Source organism: Pogona vitticeps, chromosome 12 (genome assembly GCF_051106095.1).
Source record: "Pogona vitticeps strain Pit_001003342236 chromosome 12, PviZW2.1, whole genome shotgun sequence".
NCBI classification, from domain to species: Eukaryota; Metazoa; Chordata; class Lepidosauria; order Squamata; family Agamidae; genus Pogona; species Pogona vitticeps.
In genome coordinates this window covers 17163482-17184035 of record NC_135794.1, presented here as the reverse complement: position 1 = coordinate 17184035, position 20554 = coordinate 17163482, and the positions used below count along the sequence as shown (strand labels likewise).

The 20554-nt window shown below is 45.9% G+C and overlaps 2 protein-coding genes across 11 annotated transcripts in view; one reads left to right on the top strand and one right to left on the bottom strand.

Annotated features, from left to right (window-relative positions):
- The window catches only part of RGMA (repulsive guidance molecule BMP co-receptor a), a 48696-nt gene extending 39770 nt beyond the window's left edge, over positions 1–8926 (top strand). For all 3 annotated transcript variants that reach the window (XM_072981578.2, XM_078380908.1, XM_078380907.1), the window contains 2 exons: positions 3244–3755; positions 4995–8926. In XM_072981578.2, the coding sequence (XP_072837679.2) occupies positions 3244–3755; positions 4995–5705 (1223 nt within the window). In that variant the 3' untranslated portion in view covers positions 5706–8926. The remainder of the gene's footprint in view (positions 1–3243; positions 3756–4994) is intronic.
- Positions 8927–13175: 4249 nt separating this feature from the next.
- CHD2 (chromodomain helicase DNA binding protein 2) overlaps positions 13176–20554 on the bottom strand; it is a 70203-nt gene continuing 62824 nt past the window's right edge. For 7 of the 8 annotated variants that reach the window (XM_072981586.2, XM_072981588.2, XM_078380905.1 and 4 more), the window contains 3 exons: positions 18755–18962; positions 17223–17472; positions 13176–16617 (listed from right to left, as the gene is read on the bottom strand). In XM_072981586.2, the coding sequence (XP_072837687.2) occupies positions 16281–16617; positions 17223–17472; positions 18755–18962 (795 nt within the window). In that variant the 3' untranslated portion in view covers positions 13176–16280. The remainder of the gene's footprint in view (positions 16618–17222; positions 17473–18754; positions 18963–20554) is intronic. The other variant, XR_013538913.1, reaches the window with a different exon arrangement.

The window sequence follows — 20554 nt, the reverse complement described above, 5'->3', positions numbered from 1 at the left end:
ATCAGAGATTAATCAGGGTGGATAGATTTGACAATTACTGTACTAAGGACTGCAGTTGACCGGCCCTCCTCCTTTTATTTTATGGTTCTGCAGAATGTGACTGTTGTAGGGGACACTTGCAGTTCGAAGGCGTGCCTGTGTTTTCACACCCCCGTCTCTCACCAACCCATTCAAGGTGTTGAGCGAGGCAGACAGACAGAAAGCACCTTCTTCCTCTTTCAGCCTTGGCCAGGGCTCTGTTTGCAAAGTCATTTTTAAATAGCGTTTTGTTCCTCAGACCCATTTACACTGGCTGGTAAAGTAACGCACGTGCTGTTATTCAGTGCCTAGTTTTAAAAAAAGTAACCCAACACGACACTTGGACAACTCGTATTCTGTTCTTTTTTGTTATATTGAAAGAGGAAAGGCTTAACGATTGATCAGCATAAATAAGACTGATAGAATGGTTAAGATAGTGAAAAATATCTGGAGGACCACAAACGTCCTCTAAACGTACATTAACTTGATGTTGAAATGTAATTTTTTGGAAATAATTAGGAAATGTTACTTACTGCATCAGTAAAGTAACTTAATCATTGTTTTTGAGATATTTGTTGGTTATGCCCTTGTTATCCTAAAAGTAACTAGCTATAGGTAATTACATTACCTAAGGTAAATTAATTACCTGTTAGTTCCAAGTTCTAGAGCAAGGCTGGGCAAACTGCAACATTCCAGATGTTGACTCGCCAGTCCTGGCAGTGTAGCAAATGGGTAAAAATAATGGGAATTGTACAGTGGTGCCTCGCTTTACGATTGCCCCGCATTATGATGAAACCGCAATACTACAAAACTGCATTACAACAATCTTTTTGTGATCGCAATTGCGATCTGAATGGGGTTTTTTCACTTTGCGATGATCGGTTTCCTGCTTCAGGAACCAATTCTTCGCAAAACGACGATTTGCCTCCAGCTGATCAGTGGTTTCAAAATGGCCGCCGGGTAAATAAAATGGCTCCCCGCTGTTTTCTGGGATGGATTCCTTGCTGCACAGGCAACGAAAATGGCCACCCTATGGAGGATCTTCACTGGACGGTGAGTTTCCAGCCCATTGGAATGCATTAAACGGGTTTTAATGCGTTTCAATGGCTTTTTATTTTCGCATTACGACTTTTCGTTCTACAGCGATTTCGCTGGAACGAATTAACGTCGTAATGTGAGGCACCACTGTAGTTCCATACTATAGAAAGAGATGTACCAGTATTCTAGATTGAACTGAAGAATGTAAGGAGATTCCTGCAGGGTCAGAGTAAAGGCTTCTCTGGTCCAGCATTCTGTTAGCCAAGGCAACTGTTCTCGCAATTACTATCTCTGTTTCGCGTTCCCCAGCAACTGAGCACTTCTGATACTGGATCACTGATATTGGATCTGATCAATAACCCCCTTGACCAGTAGCTATTGATGGTCCTAACCTCTGTGTAATCACTAAATGCAATAGCTGGAGATATAAGACAGCTAAGTGGGAAGCTTTCTTCATACTGAGCATAGTTAGCTTACGGAACTTTGTGCCACAAGGTGTGGGGGAGGGCAATAGCTTTTTTAAAAAAAGGTTATGTAAATTCATGCATTTAAGCCTCACCATGTGTACCACAGAACATCTAGCAAAGTGGCGGAGATTATACTCTTGAAGCAGCCCACTTCTGATCAAAAGCATTCTAGTTATCGCAACATTTTATTTTGTGTTAATTTTACCTATATTTCATATACGTCCATAATTTTAAAATGTGCAACACTCTGATACGACTAAAGAAGAACAATGGAAGAGAATTAGGTCTATTAATGGCGGCTAGTGATAACTTAAGGGATCTCCAAGTGCAGGGAGACTGTACAATACCTCTGAATTATTAGTTGGGATAAATGAAATGCCAATAAAGACAGACAGTCTTCTAATCCGTGATAAATCTTCATTTTCAAGCTTTGCAATAACATCAAGAGTTGGGAGCGAAGTTTTGGCATTGGTTTGTTCGCATTTCTCTCCCTCGTTCTCCATTACTGTCTTCCTCGCCCACACGCATAAGCCCTTCGTGTACACCCTTGTCTTGCCAAAGTTTATTTGTGACACCTGGCTTGGGAGATTTAGCCTTATACAGAGACATGTGTGGAACGGCAAGGGGAGAAGATTTCTCAGGGTGGAAATCCATCCTGTTTCCTAGGAGAACATCTCCCCCTACAGGACTCGGAACATATTCAACTGTGCACACACAAACACAACACGCACGCACACACACACACCCAAATACTGTCTAGAGCAGGCTTGGGACTGGTTTTTCCTAGAGTGTCCCCTCTAGTATAACAAAGGGGTCGTTGGGATAGGTAACTTTTCTTGGCTGTATATATAGAAAAGTGAGCCTCGTGCAAGGCTGTTCGTGACTCAGAGAAGTTCGGTTACAGTTCAGTGAAGGAAACTGCCTTCTTCTGATTCAAGCTGGTGATGCATGTAGTTCCGTTGCATCTACACAGGCAGGTTGTGGTCTTCCCCATACACACTTGGAACTAGACCCAGGATGCTATGCACACAAAGCTTTTCCAAATGTCAAAATAGGATTCCAAGCTTCACGGCCTTTCCCTGAATTCTGGTCTCGAGAGGGACTTTGGAAGCTTATATCAAATCAGACCGTGAGGTCACGGTCCCTTGCCAAAGTAACGTTTCTGGAGGCCATTCTATGAATGGGATCTTAGATTCCTCTTTGACGTTGTGGGTGGAGTGATGTTCAGGGAACTTAATATGGATAAAATTCAAGGTGGTGTGAACATGCAGAGGGTTGAACTGGTCAGGATTCAATCATCCACGGAGCCTTCAAATTCAATGGGTAAAACTGGGGCAGAGACTCTCTCAGCCTGACTATCTGGTCGGTTGATTCATTTCTACCATACATTCCCACCAGTGAACTTGGAAGTGGTGAAGAAGGTTCTCTTGCTCTCCACTGGATCCTCCCAACAGCCTTTCAAGGGAGGGTAGAATGAGAGAGTGTAACTGGCCCAGTGGGGATTTGATCCCAGGTCTCTCGAGCGCTCGTCCAACACTCTTAACCCCTCCCTGTCTGTCTCATAAATGTCGTCATGTTGTTTTCTATTTTGAGGAGCCGTTGAGGATCAGTAAAGTGATGTCCGTTGTGTGCACATCATTGCAGGAAAAGTGCAAGTAAATAAATAAATGCCCAGATTTTGGATTTCTTCACACACCTGTTTACCTCCTTTTCTTTTTAGTGACATCTCAGTGCAAAATCATGAAGTGCAACTCTGAGTTCCTGGCCGCCACGTCGGGGCCGCACCCTGTGGGAGCCGAGGAGGCCTCCGAGTTCTGCACCGCCCTGAGGGCCTACGCCCAGTGCACCCACCACACGGCCCGCACCTGCCGAGGGGACCTCTTTTACCACTCTGCCGTCCACGGCATTGATGATCTGATGGCCCAGCACAACTGCTCCAAAGACGGCCCCACCTCGCCGCCCCGCTTCTACCCGCCGCCCCGCGGCGACAGCCAGGAGCGCTCGGACAGTCCCGAGATCTGTCATTATGAGAGGAGCTTTCACAAACACTCTCCGCCGCCCAACTACACCCACTGTGGGCTGTTTGGTGACCCCCACCTCAGGACATTTTCGGACAGCTTCCAGACGTGTAAAGTCCAGGGAGCGTGGCCTCTCATAGACAATAACTACCTAAATGTGCAGGTCACTAACACGCCGGTCTTGCCGGGTTCCGCGGCGACAGCCACGAGCAAGGTAAATACACAGACAAATTTGCCTGTTTTGCTTTCTCCTACGTTCGCGTTCTCCAAATTTTGATAAATTCTGATGGAAGCTCAGGCTGAAATGAAACTCTCATGTAAACTAAACGCTTAAATACAGGCTGAAAGAATTGGGCATGTTTAGCCTTGAGAAAAGAAGACTGAAGGGTGATAGCACTTTTCAAATACTTGAAAGGCTGTCATATGGAGGAGGGGCAAGATCTGTTCTCGATCATCCCAGAGTGCAGGACCCATAATAACTGGCTCAAGCGACAGGAAGCTAGAGTTTGGCTGAATATCAGGAAAAACTTCTTAACTGTTAGAGCAGTACAACAATGGAACCAATTATCTCAGGAGGTGGCAAACACTCCAAACGCTGGAGGCATTCAAGGGAAAACTAGGCAATCTGTCAGATCTGCTTTGATTTGGATTCTTGCACTGACTGGGCGTTGGACTCGTTGGCCTTATAGGCCCCTTCCCACTCAACAATTCTATGATTCTATGAGTATTCTGGTTTAGCCATTACGGTATGTGATCAGCATTTGACTATGCTTGCCAGTGAGTTCTGGAAGTTGGAGCCCAATTTATTTTTCCCTGGCATAACATTTTGAATTCTGTCTGTGGCGTCCAGATGGGCAAATTCGACAACTGGAAGGAAGCTTCCTGGCGCTGCCCTCTCTTGGTAATAATTGAAGAGAGAGGTTGCTGATGAGATGGGCTAGGATCAGATCCAAGGACTCTTGTCAGTACAGTGGTGCCTCGCTTGACGACGTTAATTCATTCCAGCGAAATCGCTGTAGAGCGAAAACGTCGTAAAACAAAATTAAAAAAACCTATTGAAACGCATTGAAAACCGTTCAGTGCGTTCCAATGGGCTGAATACCTGCTCGTCCAGCAAAGATCCTCCATACGATGGCCATTTTCGGTGCCTGTAAAGCGAGGAATCAATCCTAGAAAACAGCGGGGGGCCATTTTCTTCAGCCAGTGGCCATTTTGAAGCCTGACAACCAGCTGTTTGCTGATCGTCGTAAAGCGAAAATCGGTTCCCGAAGCAGGGAACCGATCATCGCACAGCAAAAAAACCCCATTTAATACATCGTTTTGTGATCACAAAAGCAATCGCAAAACATCAACGTAAAGTGGATTCATTGTAGAGCGGGGTAATCGTCCAGTGGGGCACGACTGTGTTAGTGACTTTTTCCCTTTCCATCTTGTTTTCCCATTGTCCATGCAGCTCACCATCATCTTCAAGAGCTTCCAGGAGTGTGTGGACCAGAAGGTATACCAAGCTGAGATGGATGAACTGCCAGCCGCCTTTGCCGACGGCTCCAAGAACGGGGGCGACAAGCATGGCGCCAACAGCCTGAAGATCACGGAGAAGGTCTCTGGCCAGCATATAGAGATCCAGGCCAAGTACATTGGCACCACCATCGTCGTGAGGCAGGTGGGCCGTTACCTGACCTTTGCCGTGCGGATGCCTGAGGAGGTGGTGAAAGCTGTGGACGACGGCGACAATCAAGGCCTGTATCTCTGCCTCCGGGGCTGCCCGCTCAACCAGCAAATAGACTTCCAGGCCTTCCGTTCCACCACTCAGACAACGGAAAACCAGGCTCGACGGAAAGGTCCTAGCCCTCCTACTTCCCCGGAGACCTTCACCTACGAGGCGGCCGTGGCAAAGTGTAAGGAGAAGCTTCCAGTGGAGGACTTATACTTCCATTCCTGCGTCTTCGACCTCTTGACTACGGGCGATGTCAACTTCACTCTTGCTGCTTATTATGCTTTTGAAGATGTCAAGATGCTTCACTCCAACAAAAACAAGTTGCACCTCTACGAGAGGACACAGGACTTTGGGCCAGGCAATGGGGTGGCCTCGGGGCCTTCCCGGCTTCTTGCTCTTCTTCCACTGGTTGTCTCTTTGAGTCAGTGCCGGGCTCTGTTTCTATAGACTATCATCATGACGGCAGGGAAACGGAAAACAACAAAACAATTTTGACAGGGAAACTGAAAATTTTTTTTTCTTACTTGGTTAAGAAAGAGACTGCATCAGTTGGGCCAACTTTTTATCATCCCATCTTTTCCCTTGAGAAGAAAACCAACATGATAAATAAGTTTGGACCTTCATGCCCGTTGAAGGCTTTCTCTGCTTGGAAGACTGTCTGCTAAATTAGAGCTCCCGCTAACCACCTCTCGGGTTGCCTTCCTCCTTTCGCTGAGGATGATGGGAGGTGCCTCCCTTCTCCCCTCCACCTCCTCCTCTTTTTTTGTTGTACTATGAGTGGTTGTGGTGCTGGTGACATTGCCGTCTGTGTACAGTCAAGTCGTATGGGAGAGGGTGGCGGCGGCCATCGCTGCTTCTTGAAAAGAACTAAGGGGTCACCGTTGTGCAAAGGGGGGGGAAGTGTAAAAATGAAAAACAGTGACAACCCAAACCTGGAATGTAAAGAGCCGCACATGAGTCAGAAACCAGCGAGGACTTTGCTACGTTTATGGCCGATGGCTTTCTGTTCGACCCACCTGCTTTGGTCAGGGGATGCCAACTGCTCCTGGGCAAACTGGCACCTACTTGCTGGTGTGTGTGCAAACAGATGCCAGGACACACCTGCTTTTGGTGCCCTTGCTAGCGCGGCTGCTGGCAGCTGCCTTGGCACCGTTGGGTGTGGTAACTGTTCCAAACTGGGTCTCCCTTTCTGGCGGCCTTGGAAAAGCCGTGGGCAGGGCAGGCTGTAAGCAAACCTTCCTCTCTCTTTTTCCGTCCTTTTAGCAATCACCCCTTCCTTTATCTCCCCATCAAGGCTGCCCAAACATTCTCTGAGGCCAGAGGCTAGACGTATTTTTTTCTAGGGGCTGTGGGATCCGTGTCTTCACAGGAATCTGAGAGCACGGGGTGGCCCGTTCCAGAAGGACACAGTGGTTTCCTGCTTTAAGGCCAGGTGGGACCACCTCTCGGGGGCCTCGGGATGTCCACAACCTCACTGTCATCGTCACGATCTCAAATCTCAGCGGACTGCTCTTTTTGTACAAAATCAGAATTGACGGGAAGATCACTTCCAAGGGTTGAGAGAAGGCTATTTCAGACTTCATATAGGCTTGCCCAAATAGTGTTTGAATTACATTTGGAGGCATGGGCGGCAATATAAGGGTGGGAAACGTGGATGTGGAGAGGGACTTAGGAATCCATGACAGATTGCATGTGGTCCACGGACGCTTTTCCTGCTTTAAGGACTGCTGACATGATGGGCCAGTTTCCCACATTCTTCCTCCCCCTCCCCTCGGTCTGATAATCTCAGGAGGAATAACTCGGCCAGTATTGAGGTGGCCCATGCTACCCTTTATTTCTCTCGACCTTCACCAAGGCTGAGACGATGCATGACCAAGCTCCTTCCTTTTACTCTGTTGCTTGTATCCCATCCACCCCCCAAAACATACAGACACACAGACATATTTCTTTTGAATTCTTTAGGGTATAAACCATTAGCCAGATCCTTCTCTGAGGTGACCTTCCCAGATGAACTGCCCAAATTAGATCAGCAACTCAGGCAGAAACTTGGGGCATGAATTCCTTGGAGGGCAGCTACGTCTTCTAGTTGCACAGTCCAAGGGTAAACAGTTTGGGCCCTGAGAAAGCAAGATGCGTCCCCTGTTTACACTGAGGGAAGGAGTCTCTGCCTCAGTGTTTTGGAAATTCAAAATGGCACCTTGGCCATTCCTTAAGCTCTCTCGTCTTCCAGGGAGTGTGCCTTGGGAAAGTATTTAAAGCACAGAGAACTTCCAGTCAGCCTCCCCCTCTTTTTTTTTCTTTGTGTTATTTTTCACATTTCCGGGGCTCACGCAGTCCAGAGTGGTTCCAGGGATGGAGAACATTTGTTCCCAGAACCTGCCCATCCTTGGTGTATGTTGCCAGTTCTGGAAGCTGCCTGGTCTTCCTCTGAAGCACAGCATTTCCCTCATGAATGGTTATTGTGAGCAACAGAAACTGCCTTGCCTAGAGCTAAAAAACCAGCTTGCCAGTGTGCAGGGTGCCAGCAAAGACACAGGTATTCTGCTCCACACTGGCTCTCTCGGGTGTACATTTGAGGCCCGACCATGGTCTTTTTCCACACCTTCGGACGGGCCGCCTCTCTCCACTGCTGTACGAATCAAAACCGTTCCTGGATGTGGGTGAGACAGGGGTCCCCACATTGGCTTGAAGGGAACAGATTTAAAAATAAAAAAGAAAGAAAAATAGAACAGGTTGATACATCAAGGGAAAGGAGACACATCCAGGTCGAAATATAGATGACACGGATACCTGTATGGTGTGGGAGTCCCAGAAAATTCAGGTGTGTGATTTGACTGGGAAAATTGCGCCAGGTGGGAGGTTTAGAACACTGGTTCTTAACCTTGGGTTGCTCAGGAGTTTTGGACTGCAACTCCCAGAAGCCTTCACCACCAACTGTGCCGGCTGGGGTTTCTGGGAGTTGCAGTTCAAAAACATCCGAGTAACAAAGGTTAAGAACCACTGGTTTAGAAGAACCCCCTAGTGGGATTCTCCAGGATGTTTCGAAGGGCTCACATGTCACTACAAAAAGAAAATTCAAGGGATCAGCTGCTTATGTCTTCTTACCGCTTTTGCCCCAAGAATGACGACAGTTGAGCAAGCTCTACTCCGGTCTTCAATCACACGTCTGACAGCTAGAAATGGGTAGTGGATTGGGCCCTTGACCTGTTGCCTCACTCATCCCTTCAATCTCTAGCCTCTGCATGTTGAGGAGGGAGGTTGGAAGACCTGTCTCTGCTTGAATGCATTCAGTGGTTCACAAGATATCCTCAACTGACTCTCCTCCGTCATATCCTCCCATCATCCTCTCTGGTTGACCAGATAAGTTTCCACAACCATTTTCCATGGCTTGCATTATCTCTGTTTTACTGTTCGCATAATTTTAAAAAGCACTTTATTTTGGTTACATTTGGCTTAGAAACAAAGTGGAGCCAACAAAGACCCAATGAATTTTTAAAGAAAACAACAACACAAAGGGGGGGGGGAGACATACAACAAGCTCAATGCCCCCCTTGTGTTCTGGCTTATTGTATGTGTGTGTGTGTGTGTGTAGAACTTTTGTGGGGTGTTAATGTAAATACTGTAAATTATTTATTGATGAAACTGCAATTAAAACTTCTTCCCAACAACATGATCTTGGGTGTTTTTATATATCTAATCCTTAGGGTGCAAAAAGTTGCGAACTGAGTTGTGTGTATTGTTGCAATTAAAGAGCGGTTTAGATGCCCTATCCACCTGCTCTGATGATGTGTCATGACAGGTAGTACACAATCTAAGGCTTTTTCCACACAGCATTTTCAGGTAATGCCAAAACCTATGCAGACTATACTTGTATAGTTGAATATTTACATCCCATTCCACATCAAAAGATCCCAAGGTGGGATACAAACAAATAATTTAAAACTCCGAAGACCATTTAAATTGTACGCAACTGTTTTAATCTGGACAGCCTGATGACGCAACCTGGTTCACCCAAGCTCCTTAAACGCCAAAGATCCTCAAAAATGCAAGGACCGAGTATCAGCACCAAAAAGGAAACTCGTGTTGGCCGGAATAGGGCCTCCATGGGAGAATATTCAACAGTCAAGGACCCCAGAGAAGAGAAGGCTCTGGGTCTCCAGGTACCGTAGAAGCTCCTACAGTTGAGAAGACAAAGCAGGAACCTCCTTGGAGAAGCTAGTGCTCAGGCAAGGGTATCGATTTTAGAGGGGGAGCCATCCCTTCATGCGTTCAGGTCTGAAGCCCTCTGACTAAAGCAATGGTGTCCAACATAGACCCTCCAGATGTTCTTAGACTACAGCTCCCAGAAGCCTTCACCACCACCTCTGCTGGCCAGGATTTCTGGGAGTTGAAGTCCAAGAACATCTGGAGGGCCAAGGTTGGGGACCACTGGACTAAAGCATGACCTTATGAATGAGCTATCTCCAGAACGTTTTGTCCTCAACAGCTCTGCTCAGCTGCTGTAGACTCAATTTTGCGGCTTTGTTTAGGGAGTCAGCCCATCTCGCATTGGGGTCTTCCTCTTCTCCTTCTGCCTCCCACCTTTCCCAGCATGACTGTCTTCTTCAGGGAATCTTGTCTTCTCATGGATGTGCCCAAAGTAGGACAGTCTCGGCTTCAACATTTTGTCAAGGGGGATCGTTTCAAGTGTTTCCCCCCCCCCTGTTGTTTAACAAGGTTGTGTCATCAGCAACTCTCCTGGGCTTCAGGGTGAGAGTATTTCCCAGCCCTGCCTGAGGATGGCAGGAAGTAAAGCCATCGATCCAGAAGTTGGGAATTCGATTCCTCATTGTGCCTCCTCCGTAGGGACTGGGCTCCATGATCCACACGGTCCCCCTTCCAGCTCTGCAGTTTTGCATTGATGGCGGTGGTGATGATAGTTTTTTTGCATGCCAAATCGATCATTTACTTTTGAACCACAGCCCTTCCTGAGAAAGGCAGCCTCCATTCCCTGGTGAAGCAGCAGCTGTGTGAGTGCAAACTGGTGACTGTGTGGTTCAAGAACACCCCTTGGTCTGTCTGATGGCTACTGAGAAGGCTTGACTATCAGCCAAATAAACAGTTACTTCCAGAGATTACTTCTATGAAGTATATTGAAAGTTACCTCCCCAAAGTTACTTTCCAAGGTTTCGTTGCTTTCCATTGGGTCTTTCTATCATCAGAACACCCCATCAAATCATTTAAGAACTGTATTTCCTTCATGGTAGTAAAAAAAAAACCCAACACATTTGCTTGCTTGATGGATTCTTACAGTACTGGGCTTGTTGTTTCTAGCGCTCAATCACATATGCTGAAACAGAAGGATAATCTGAACACAAGGAAAATGAGCATGTTCTGAATTCAGTAAAGCCTCTGCCAGCTCTTCATTATTGCCCAGCAGTTGAAGGCCAATGTTTGTTCCCCAATTTTCAGTAAATCTTCATCGCATTCAGAAAGTTCCATTTTGAAACAAACGTGTTGCATTACTCATTGCTTCTCATTAGCCAAGTTGCTGCTCTTCCCGTTGCTTCCACTGTGCAAGTCACAGGTTACCCATTATTACCATGTTGCCAATTACCATAAAATACAGGTAAATGCTCCTTAGTTCCCTTTAGTGGCCAATTCTGATATTGCACCTTGTAAATATTTATAAAGAGACAAAAGGCAAACCAAAGATCTCTCTTGCCAATTCAGTTTGATAGGAGAGTGCACAGAACCTGAAAAATTTCTGTCAAAATGCCAGGCATTCTGAGAGGATGACAAAGAGATAAAAGAACCATGTGTGCTAACTGGAGACTACCAAAGCAGAATATATGTACAATATATTTAAATCTTTAAACAATGTGTCAGAATAGTGATAGAGGCATTAGAGAACTTTGCTCTAGGCATACAGGGAGAGGCATCTGATGTCCTCCAAGTGTTCCCCCCCTCTTTTTTAAAGCTGCAATTCCTAAAATGTCTTCCACTGGCTGTAGTGGCTAAGGATGATGGGAACTGTTGGTCAACAGCATCTGGAGGATCACAACTGCCCACCTCTGCCCTCGAGTTTTCTTTGACTACAGCGGCCACAGTTTTCTTACCACCCACTATGATGACAAGGGCCATCATTGGGAGGTGTTTGCCAAAAACAAGATTAAAAAATTAAGGCCGATTATGCTCATGTCCAATGTTCTCCGCCCTGATCTACCAATAATCTTTTCTTGTCAGCTTTCAATGGAAGGTTCAGGTGATCAATACATCTCAACAAAGGACTGCACAGTGGGGTGTGTGGTTAACACATCCTTAATTTAAAAAAAAAACATCCTGAAGAACACAGAAAAGGAAACTCGTATCTTCAATGAATATAGGTCACAAACTAGGGCAAAATTCTTCTTTCAGAGAAGCCATATCCAGCTAAGCCCTTCATGGGCAGTGTTAACAGTGTGGTTGCCCTTACAACAACTCCTACGTACGTGGTAATTCTGATCGGAATTAAATGAGATAACCAAGCAGTTTGGATGGATCCTAGGAGCTATAGGGCCCAACAGGCTTATCATGTCACCTCAGGAGGAAACACTTTTCTCCTTCTTTTGCTTTTTGTTAGGTGACTGAGAGGTTTTTGAAAAATAGGCCTCAGGTACTGTACATACGAAAGAGAAATGGGGGGAAATTCTGTATGATCAGAGGCAGAGATCTTTCCTGATTGATGTCATCAAACACTGGATCAGCCTCTGGGGATGCCTTAGCCATTCTGGATACCAACTGAGCATATGAAGAGTAATCCTCTGAAGGAGAGGAAGGATGATTGTCCATTGTATGGGGAGGAGGAGGAGGAGGGAGATCTGGAGATGACTGTGATGAAGAGTCAGATTGAATGCCTTCAGAGGAAGACGAGGATGCAAAAGACGAAATATAACCGGTATCAGGAAACTGGGGAGGTATGGAGGGTGGATGATGTCGAGTTGAAGAACGGTTAGGTTGAGGCTCCTGGGGATCTGCAGTTTCTGTAAAAATAGGTGCAGTGGCTGATAAGATACAGAAAACACACTGCACAAACTCAGAAGCACTCGATATTTTTTCTTTATCCATTCCTGATCTTTCAAATTGGTTTTGTAGTTGAAACAGGAAATGAAGAGGCTCTGGAAACAATGAATGCAGCTGCTTCAGCTGCTCAGGAAAGATGCAGGAATACCGGCATTTCAGCGAACCCCAGACTTTTAGTGAAGGACTGCTGTGATCCAGAGGGATGGCAGGAAACTGGATGCAGACCAGTCTGTTATTAAAAGGAATATCAGGAGGCCAGCCTCCTTGTCTTCACTGGTCTGTTAAACAAGCAACACTGAAAGACCTGCCTCGTTAGGTAGGCTTTTGATATGTAAGATTGAGTGGATGCTCCAGGATGCTGGACATGCATTTGTTTTAAGCAGGTTTTTAAAGTTTAAAAATGCCCTTTAATTGTTCTTACATAACGAATGAATTGCTTATTTTTGTATGTTTCACTTTTTAAAACTTGTCATCCATGGTGTATTTAGGATGACAAGGTGTCTCCTGCCCTCACCAGAAGAAAGTCAACCTAGAAATGGGACAAACCAAGCAATCCTTCTCCAATCCGGTTGCCCTCCAAATCTTTTGGAACCCCCCCCCCCCCGTCTCTGACCTGTAGGCATACTGGCTGGGGCCAGGAAGAGTTGTAGTCTCCAACACCCAGAAGGCCGTGGCTTGGCAAAGCCTGTTCTTCAAGTAGATCTAGAGAGCAGACATAAGCCTTGTGATTTCGTCCCAGGGTCTGAAATCAGCCAGGGCTCTTTCAGATCAGCAAAATCTATGTATTTAATCCCCAAGGTGGTGGAATTTGGTAATCAACGCAGGACAGAATCCCTCTTTCACACAATGCTAACAAAAACAAGACCACACCCAAAATTCTGAAAATGTCCATCTCACATTTTAATATAGAAGAATCCAAAGTACAGCCATTTTACAATGTAGGAAAATTTAATACATACTCTATAAACAACATATTTACATCAGAAATCACTAGGACAGTGGCAAAAGGTTTCTCACAAATATAAATTAAAATTAATAACTTTTTTTCTTAGTTGACAGGGTTGGTTGATTCTCCCTCGAGTCCATGATTTTATGAGCAATTATCTTTCCACTGCTAGATGATGGGGAAAAATGCAGGGGACAGTCCAGTATCATACAGATGACAGATATGGGTCATAGCAAGAGTCCCTCTTTCCATTCCCGAATACAGGAGTAATCCATAGCAACTGGGCACAAGTCCAGCACTCTGCCCTTTCCCTGACACACTGCAAACTTTTAAGTGTTCTACCTCCTCCTAGCCTGAACAGTTAGAGAAAGCTTAAAACAAAGACAAAGCCTATGAATCTATGGATTCCACCCCACCACACACCCCTGGTTTCAAAAATACTTCAGGAATGAGAAAGATGAAAGGCAACACAAACTACCAGCTGAAAAATTTACAACTGGGTCTGGTGCTCTCCCCCCCGCCCCCAAATTCTCACCTATTTTCATGTCTTTCCCATTTCTAATCCCCACCCCACCCATTACCCCCGGGATGATCTGGAGAGGATAACCAGAATCCTTCTATTTTACATCAGCCAGCGTAAATTAAATGGTATAAAGTGCTTGCACTGAATTGCCCATTTAAGAAGTTGAAGCTTTTATTCCTTGTTATCACATGAGTCACAGGATTCAGCACAATACTGTGAAAATTATAAACACTGACTTCTTAAGTAGGGGCAATTTACCACCAGCAGCTTAACACTACTTGACTTCACACTGGCATATGTTGTGTAACAGGATTTTGGCTACTAAAGCGCTCTGGATTTGCCACTCCAGTCTGCTACTCTTCCGTAAATGTAATACAAAACCTGCTGAATACTGATCCCCCCCCCAGCTGTTTTGAAACAGTCACAGGTTAACTCTCTTCCCTATAACCCTTCTGAGAGGCATCTCCCTCTCACCCTGCAAACTGGGTTACCCCTTTTTGTGCCTTACAACAGAATCCGAGACATGTTATCTCACGGATCAGGGCTAAGCTAACTTTTCTATAATACTTTTGAAGCATTTTTCTATTTAAATACCATCACCATCCATCTCACAGGTGTGCACCTCTCTTCTGCCAGCCCCGAAACGTGGTGGCACAGGAATATATATATTTCATGATTACAGCAACATTTTGTGACTCAGGTGAAGTAATAGATGTACTAATCACCGACTATAATTAAAAAGTTCTTTATCTGTCTCTACCTTCGCAAGAGGAGAGATACAGTTGGAATTCACATTATTAAAAACCATCACCCTATGTGAAAACAAAAGGACCTTTTTAAGGAGCTCCATAGTGTATTTTCTACCATCACAGTTTAGTGGAATCAGACGAAACACGGCATCTGGCACATACACACACGCACCCTAAACCCTTCCAAAAGCTAGGATACAACACTGAAAGATTTATTTTGTAGTCCTTCTTCTGCAGGTCAATTCAATGCTTAACACTGCTGGAACTGATCTGGCAAGGACAACCTCACCACACTTTCCAACTCCTGGCCACCCAGCAAGCAGGCAAACGACTGGACTGGAGTTGTGAGCAGAGGCCACTTCATGCCTGTTGAGCAGAAAATTCATGACGCCCGCACTTGGAGTGGAACTGCAGAAAAGCCAGGGAGGCCCCTAGGCTAAACTTTCAGCATGGATACATAGCTTGTTGTTCACAGGGAGCACTGGAGCCACTTGCTCCCTTCTCTCATATTTACAGGACCAACCCTCTCACCTCCACAAAGCAATCTGGGGACCCAGAATGAATGAATGAATGAATGCACACACATGCATATACGCCCCATGGGAGTTCAAGTACAAAGAGGACACATTTGTGACAAGGGTGTGCACTTCCCTCTTCAATGGATCCCTCGTTTCACTTTCACTACTCTAGATGGTAAGCGTGGGGGGGGTTTACATGAAGTGCTGGGGTGGCCAACTTGAGAAGTTCACAAACAGTAGGCAGAGTCCAGCTAGGGTGGTCCCAGGCACCAAACTGGGTTTCTTCATTGATGGGTGTTTGTCTTCCTGTGCAAAATGGATGAGACAGACTTGACATTCTCATCACAAGTGAGAGAGAATAATGGGCCCAGGAACCTATCGAGAAATGCTGACAGTATCTGACATGGAAACACCCTTGGTGCCCAGTACTTCCTTCTCTTTTGCTTCGTTTGACAAAGTTACTGGAATGAGGGACACTTTTTTGGCAAGCCCAGAAAGGTCACCAGTTTCAGAGGGCTTCCGTTATCACTCTTTGTTCTGTTGAAAAAGTAAAATGAAAATGGTGAAAGGAACAAAAACAATGGGCTTATGGGGAAAAGGAGGAGGAGGGATGTGTTCACATATCCTTTTCATTTTTTCTTTCCTTCTTGCTTCATAAAGTGAAATGAGAGGTCCTACATCTAGGAGTCTCTGAAGCCAACAGCAAGCTTTTCCCCCCCTCCAGGTTGGCTTTGTTTAAGGCTGTTTCTCTTATTCACAGATGCGTCCTCCCATTCTCCCACTCTGTGAAAACTCCCTCAGGCAAACATTTATGGTCTCTCCTCTCCAGAAGAAATGCCTCTCCCCTCCTGCAGAAATTTCCATCTCAAAACCAGTATCATCTCCCCTTTCTTCTGCATGGGTGCTGCAAGCAGCCATCAGGTTCAAAATCTGTCACACATCCCTGGGACTCTACATAAGCCTTCAGCTGTAAAAACAGAAACTGGTGTGGGCTCGGCGTTTGCCCAACAGGTCATCTGGATGGCAGGGAAACCCATTCTCAACATATGGCCAGTGGGAATATGGGAGAAGAGATGGGGGGAAGATACCCAGATGCCCCGGCCATGTCCAACTCCTATCATCTTGCCCTTCAAATGCAGAGCCCAACGGCAGAGTTTTCAGAGTCTCTGGCGGAGCATGACCAACCAGTAGTTGCCGTTTACTTCTGGTAAGGTTCTCCTTCCCCTGCTTTCCTCATTCAAGCTCTTAGGTTTTCCGGCCGCTCCAGTTATACTCAGGGTTGTTCTTCTGTTCTAAAGACCTATCCAAGGGTGACCGGCGGTCGAGCGGAGACTTGACCTCATGGGGCGATTTTTGCGAGGGTGGAGAGCGAGGGTCTGAGACTTGAGAATGAGGAGGTGGAAGCAGCTGCTTGTAATCAGCCGATTTCTCTGGATGGAAAGACCGGTAGTGGTCTGAAGGTCCCTGGCTGTGATAGCCAATGGGAGGCGGCCTGTGATCAGACATCCTCCTAAAATCCTGCTGGTGGTAATTCTGGGACCGGAAATCATCTGTTCTTCGTCGCTTGGCGTCATGGTGATGCCTAAATGGGCAGAGAGAATCAAAAAGAGGCATCAGCTCAGGAGAAGGGAAGGAGGAACCTCTCCTGGTCCACACGCAAATCCCCCTCTACTGAAGACTCAGGTGTCTCACCTTAAGGTCGGAGAAAATATTTTAAAGACCAGACAACCTAAACTCTATGACCAGAAAAGAGTCAAAAGCAATTAAGCACTGAGAACTCTCCCACTTCTCCCTAATTACTGAGTCATTAAGGGAACCACACACAAAGAAGATTTACTATTTAAACCGCCTTCTTAATGCATCCCCAGCCTCACTTAAAAAGGTGCTCAGGTATGAGTCCTCCATATACCTGTACGCCACAAGGTGCTACCCAAACCTTTGCCCCCCATGAACAGTTGTTGTGCTGCTAAATCCCCCTCCCCCCACAAATAAAAAACCTTGTAAACTTGTTGGGGAGACACCTGGGGAGACCTAGCCAAAATAGCTTTCAATACACCAAGCGCTCATCTCCGCCTAGTGGTGAACAGGGAGAGATGCCTGGAAATAGACAGCAGGGCAGCTGGAGAACATCCGTCCACAAGTAGGGGAAAGTGGCCCTCTGAGATCTTGGTGTGGTGAACTGCTCACCTGTCATAGTAGTCCCTGTGCCCTCTGTGATCTCGGTCGCTGCTGTACTGCTCATACGGCCGTTTGCGTGATGGGTTGTTTATTCGGTAGTTGCCCGAACTGCGATGAGGATCCCCACGCATCCGCCGGTCTCCATAGTGGTGCTCCTTGTACCAGTGTTGCTCATACTGATGGTGCCGTTCTCCTCCCCACATCTGGTTGGCATTTCCACCATAGCTGAATTTGCGATCCCTCTGCCATTCCCCTCGATCTGCAGGAAAGCAGAGGGTCTTTTGCAAGATGAGCCTTTTACAAAAGGTCCCTGGAGCAGCAAACGTCCTTTTTGGAACAGTGCTGCAGACCACCTGAGGGCTCCGTAAGAGCTGTTCTGGGGCTTCTCTTAGAGGACGCCAGCAAGAAGGACCTCCCGAAAGGTCCCTTAAGCTTTCACAGCCAGGATCCGATGGTTGTTGTAGGTTTTTTGGGCTGTTTGGCCGTGTTCTAGAGGTTTTTCTTCCTAACCTTTCGACAGTCTCTGTGGCCGGCCTCTTCAGAAGACAGGAGCTAGAACCTCTGTGTTCTGGTGTAGTGTGTGGGATTGTTGAGCATTTGTAGCTGTGGGATCAGGTTTTTGTTCTTTTCAGGAGATTGGGTGATTTCTGTGATCAAGGTGTTTTTTTGTTTGTTATGGGTGTTTTGTTGTGATACAGGGGGAGATGATCTGTCACTATGATTGCAACATTTGTCAAAAATAACTAATTCATCAACAAGCTGGTCATGAAATCCTATTTCAAAATACGGAAGTACTGGACAACACCAGCAATCATTATGTTAGACTACACAGGGAAGCCACTGAAATTCACAAACACCAGCACAGTTTCAACAAAAGAGAAGAACATCTAAAAATCAACAAAACCTGGCTCCCAGCACTGAAAAATACAACCTGCAAAAAGGTCAATGAATTCTACCCAGCCACAAGGACCCGTGATCACTGCACACAAAAGACTAGCCAACAACACCCATCAATCACAGTGACAGATCATCTCCCCCCTTTTCACAACAATACACCCATAACAAAAAAAAACCATCCTGATCACAGGAATCACCCAATCTCCTGAAAAGAACAAAAACCTGATCCCACAGCTACAAATACTCAACAATTCCACACACTACCCCAGAACACAGAGTTCCAGCTCCTGTCCTCTGAAGATGCTGGTCACAGAGACTGACGAAACGTTAGGAAAAAAATCTCCAGAACACAGCCAAACAGCTGGAAAAACCTACAACAACCAACTCCAACTTTGTTACAAGAGAATTGGGGGCATTCAAAAGTGCTAATTCCATTGATGTCAAATGAATAGATTTTGCAAACATGATCTCTTTGGACTACAAATGTCAGGATGGGATGGCCACTAGCTTGAGGTGTTCTGGGATCTGTAGTTGAAAATTCTGGAAAAGGCAAGTGAGGCTTAGAAGGACTCGGTCAGTCAGGTGGAATCTCATGGGGTGGGGAAGAGGGAAAGGATGCTGGCATTTCCTCTTTGGTCCCCTACCTGCATTAGTGAAGTGCCTCTTATTTGGGTGACTGTAATTGTCCCGTTGGTGCCCGTGCACCTGGGAAGGATGAGGTGGAGGCTGGTGGAGCTTCTGAGAATGAGGGCCGTGAGGAACCTGAGACATTGTAGGATCTCGGCTGGACCCAGAAGGCTCCAATCGGAACGGGTTCTTATCCCCCATGGTCTCCTTTTTCCTCTGTTCTTGCTGAGGGCAAAATAAGATGGAGGAAAGGGGGGTATTAGAAGCAAAGTCTAAAAAGGCTTCTGGGCTTTGTGCTGCCTGACCCACCGTAGTGGGGCTTTACAAGAGGGCTTCACACCACAAATGTGTCACTGGACAGGGAAATACGCTCTTTCCTATCTATGCTAGAACCCCCTCGGGATCTCCTAAGTCAGCGATGGTGAACCTATGGCACACGTGCCACAGCTGGCACGCGAGTGAGCGGCCGACCCACTCACCCTTGTGGAAACAAACCTTTTGAAGTGGCCACAGCTGGGATTCCCCCTTTCTCTTCCTGTTCTGGGTCTTTTAACTTCCTGTCTGTCCCCATGATTCCCCCCTTTAACTTCCTGTCCGTCCCCATGATTCCCCCTGAAACTGCCACTTCCTGTTCTGGTTCTGGTCTTCCAGGCAACACGGCAACCACTGGTTTCTTCCCCACCTCCTCATTTTGGGCACTCAACCGAAAAAGGTTTGCCTCCACTGTCCTAACTACTCTTTGACGAGGAAGTTCTGGGTAGGCTATTTTCACTGCCTGTTATTTTTACATCTCAATTCCGCCACCCCCATATGCTCATCTTTCTTACAATAGTTAATGCGATGAATGCACACATTCAGTTACCCCTTTTATTTTACACTTACTACATCTCTATCTCACCTTTCTTCCAAAAAAAAACTAATAGTCCACATGGACATCAGCACCAAGTTACCCTCACAAAGTATTCTTGAAGGTATGTTAATCTGAAGAAGTAATTAGGTGAGGGTCACCCAGCAAGCTTTAGGACTAGAGATGGGCACAAATCAGAAAATGGCAACTCAGTTGGATTTGTGATTCATCAAGGTTGACGAATCACAAATAACAAATTTGCAATTTTTCTGACAAATCAGTTCATCAATTTGTTTTTCCCTTTAAAACCCTATAAAATGTACCCCATAATACCTAGAGATACATAAAGTGCCGGGAAGCTTCCCTTGACTCTCTTATACAAGCCCTGCAAATTTAGTGATGTTTGAATTTCAGATGGCTGGTTAATATACCCACAAAGACAGCCCCTCCCCAGGAAAGTTCTCCCTCAGGGACTTAAGAGACACCAAAATCATAGAGAAACTTTCTATGACTCTCCTCTACAATCCCTCTAAGTTTGGTGAAGATTGGGCTTCAGACACCCAAGTTATACACCCATAAAATGAGTCCCCCTTTAGCAGCTGGCTTGGAGAAACCCAATATTCACGACACATGGAGCGATTGCAGAAGACACCAGGGAAGGTGTCTTTAGGTACCTGGGGGAAACTTTCCAAGGGGGCAGGCTTTGGGGGTTTGTAACTTAGATATCCAAAACCCAATCTTTACCAAACTTGGAGTGGATTGTAGCAGAGAGTCAGGGGAAGCTTCCCTACAATTTTGGTATCTCCAGGTGCCTGAGGAGAGTGTTTTATAACCCAAGGAATCAATGAATCAAAAATCACTAAAAAATCATAAATTCGCATTTGTTGGGGCTCTGATTCAGACAAATACAAATTGATGAATTAGCAATTTTTGACAAATGTTGCAAGTCATTTTTTAAATTCATGCCCAT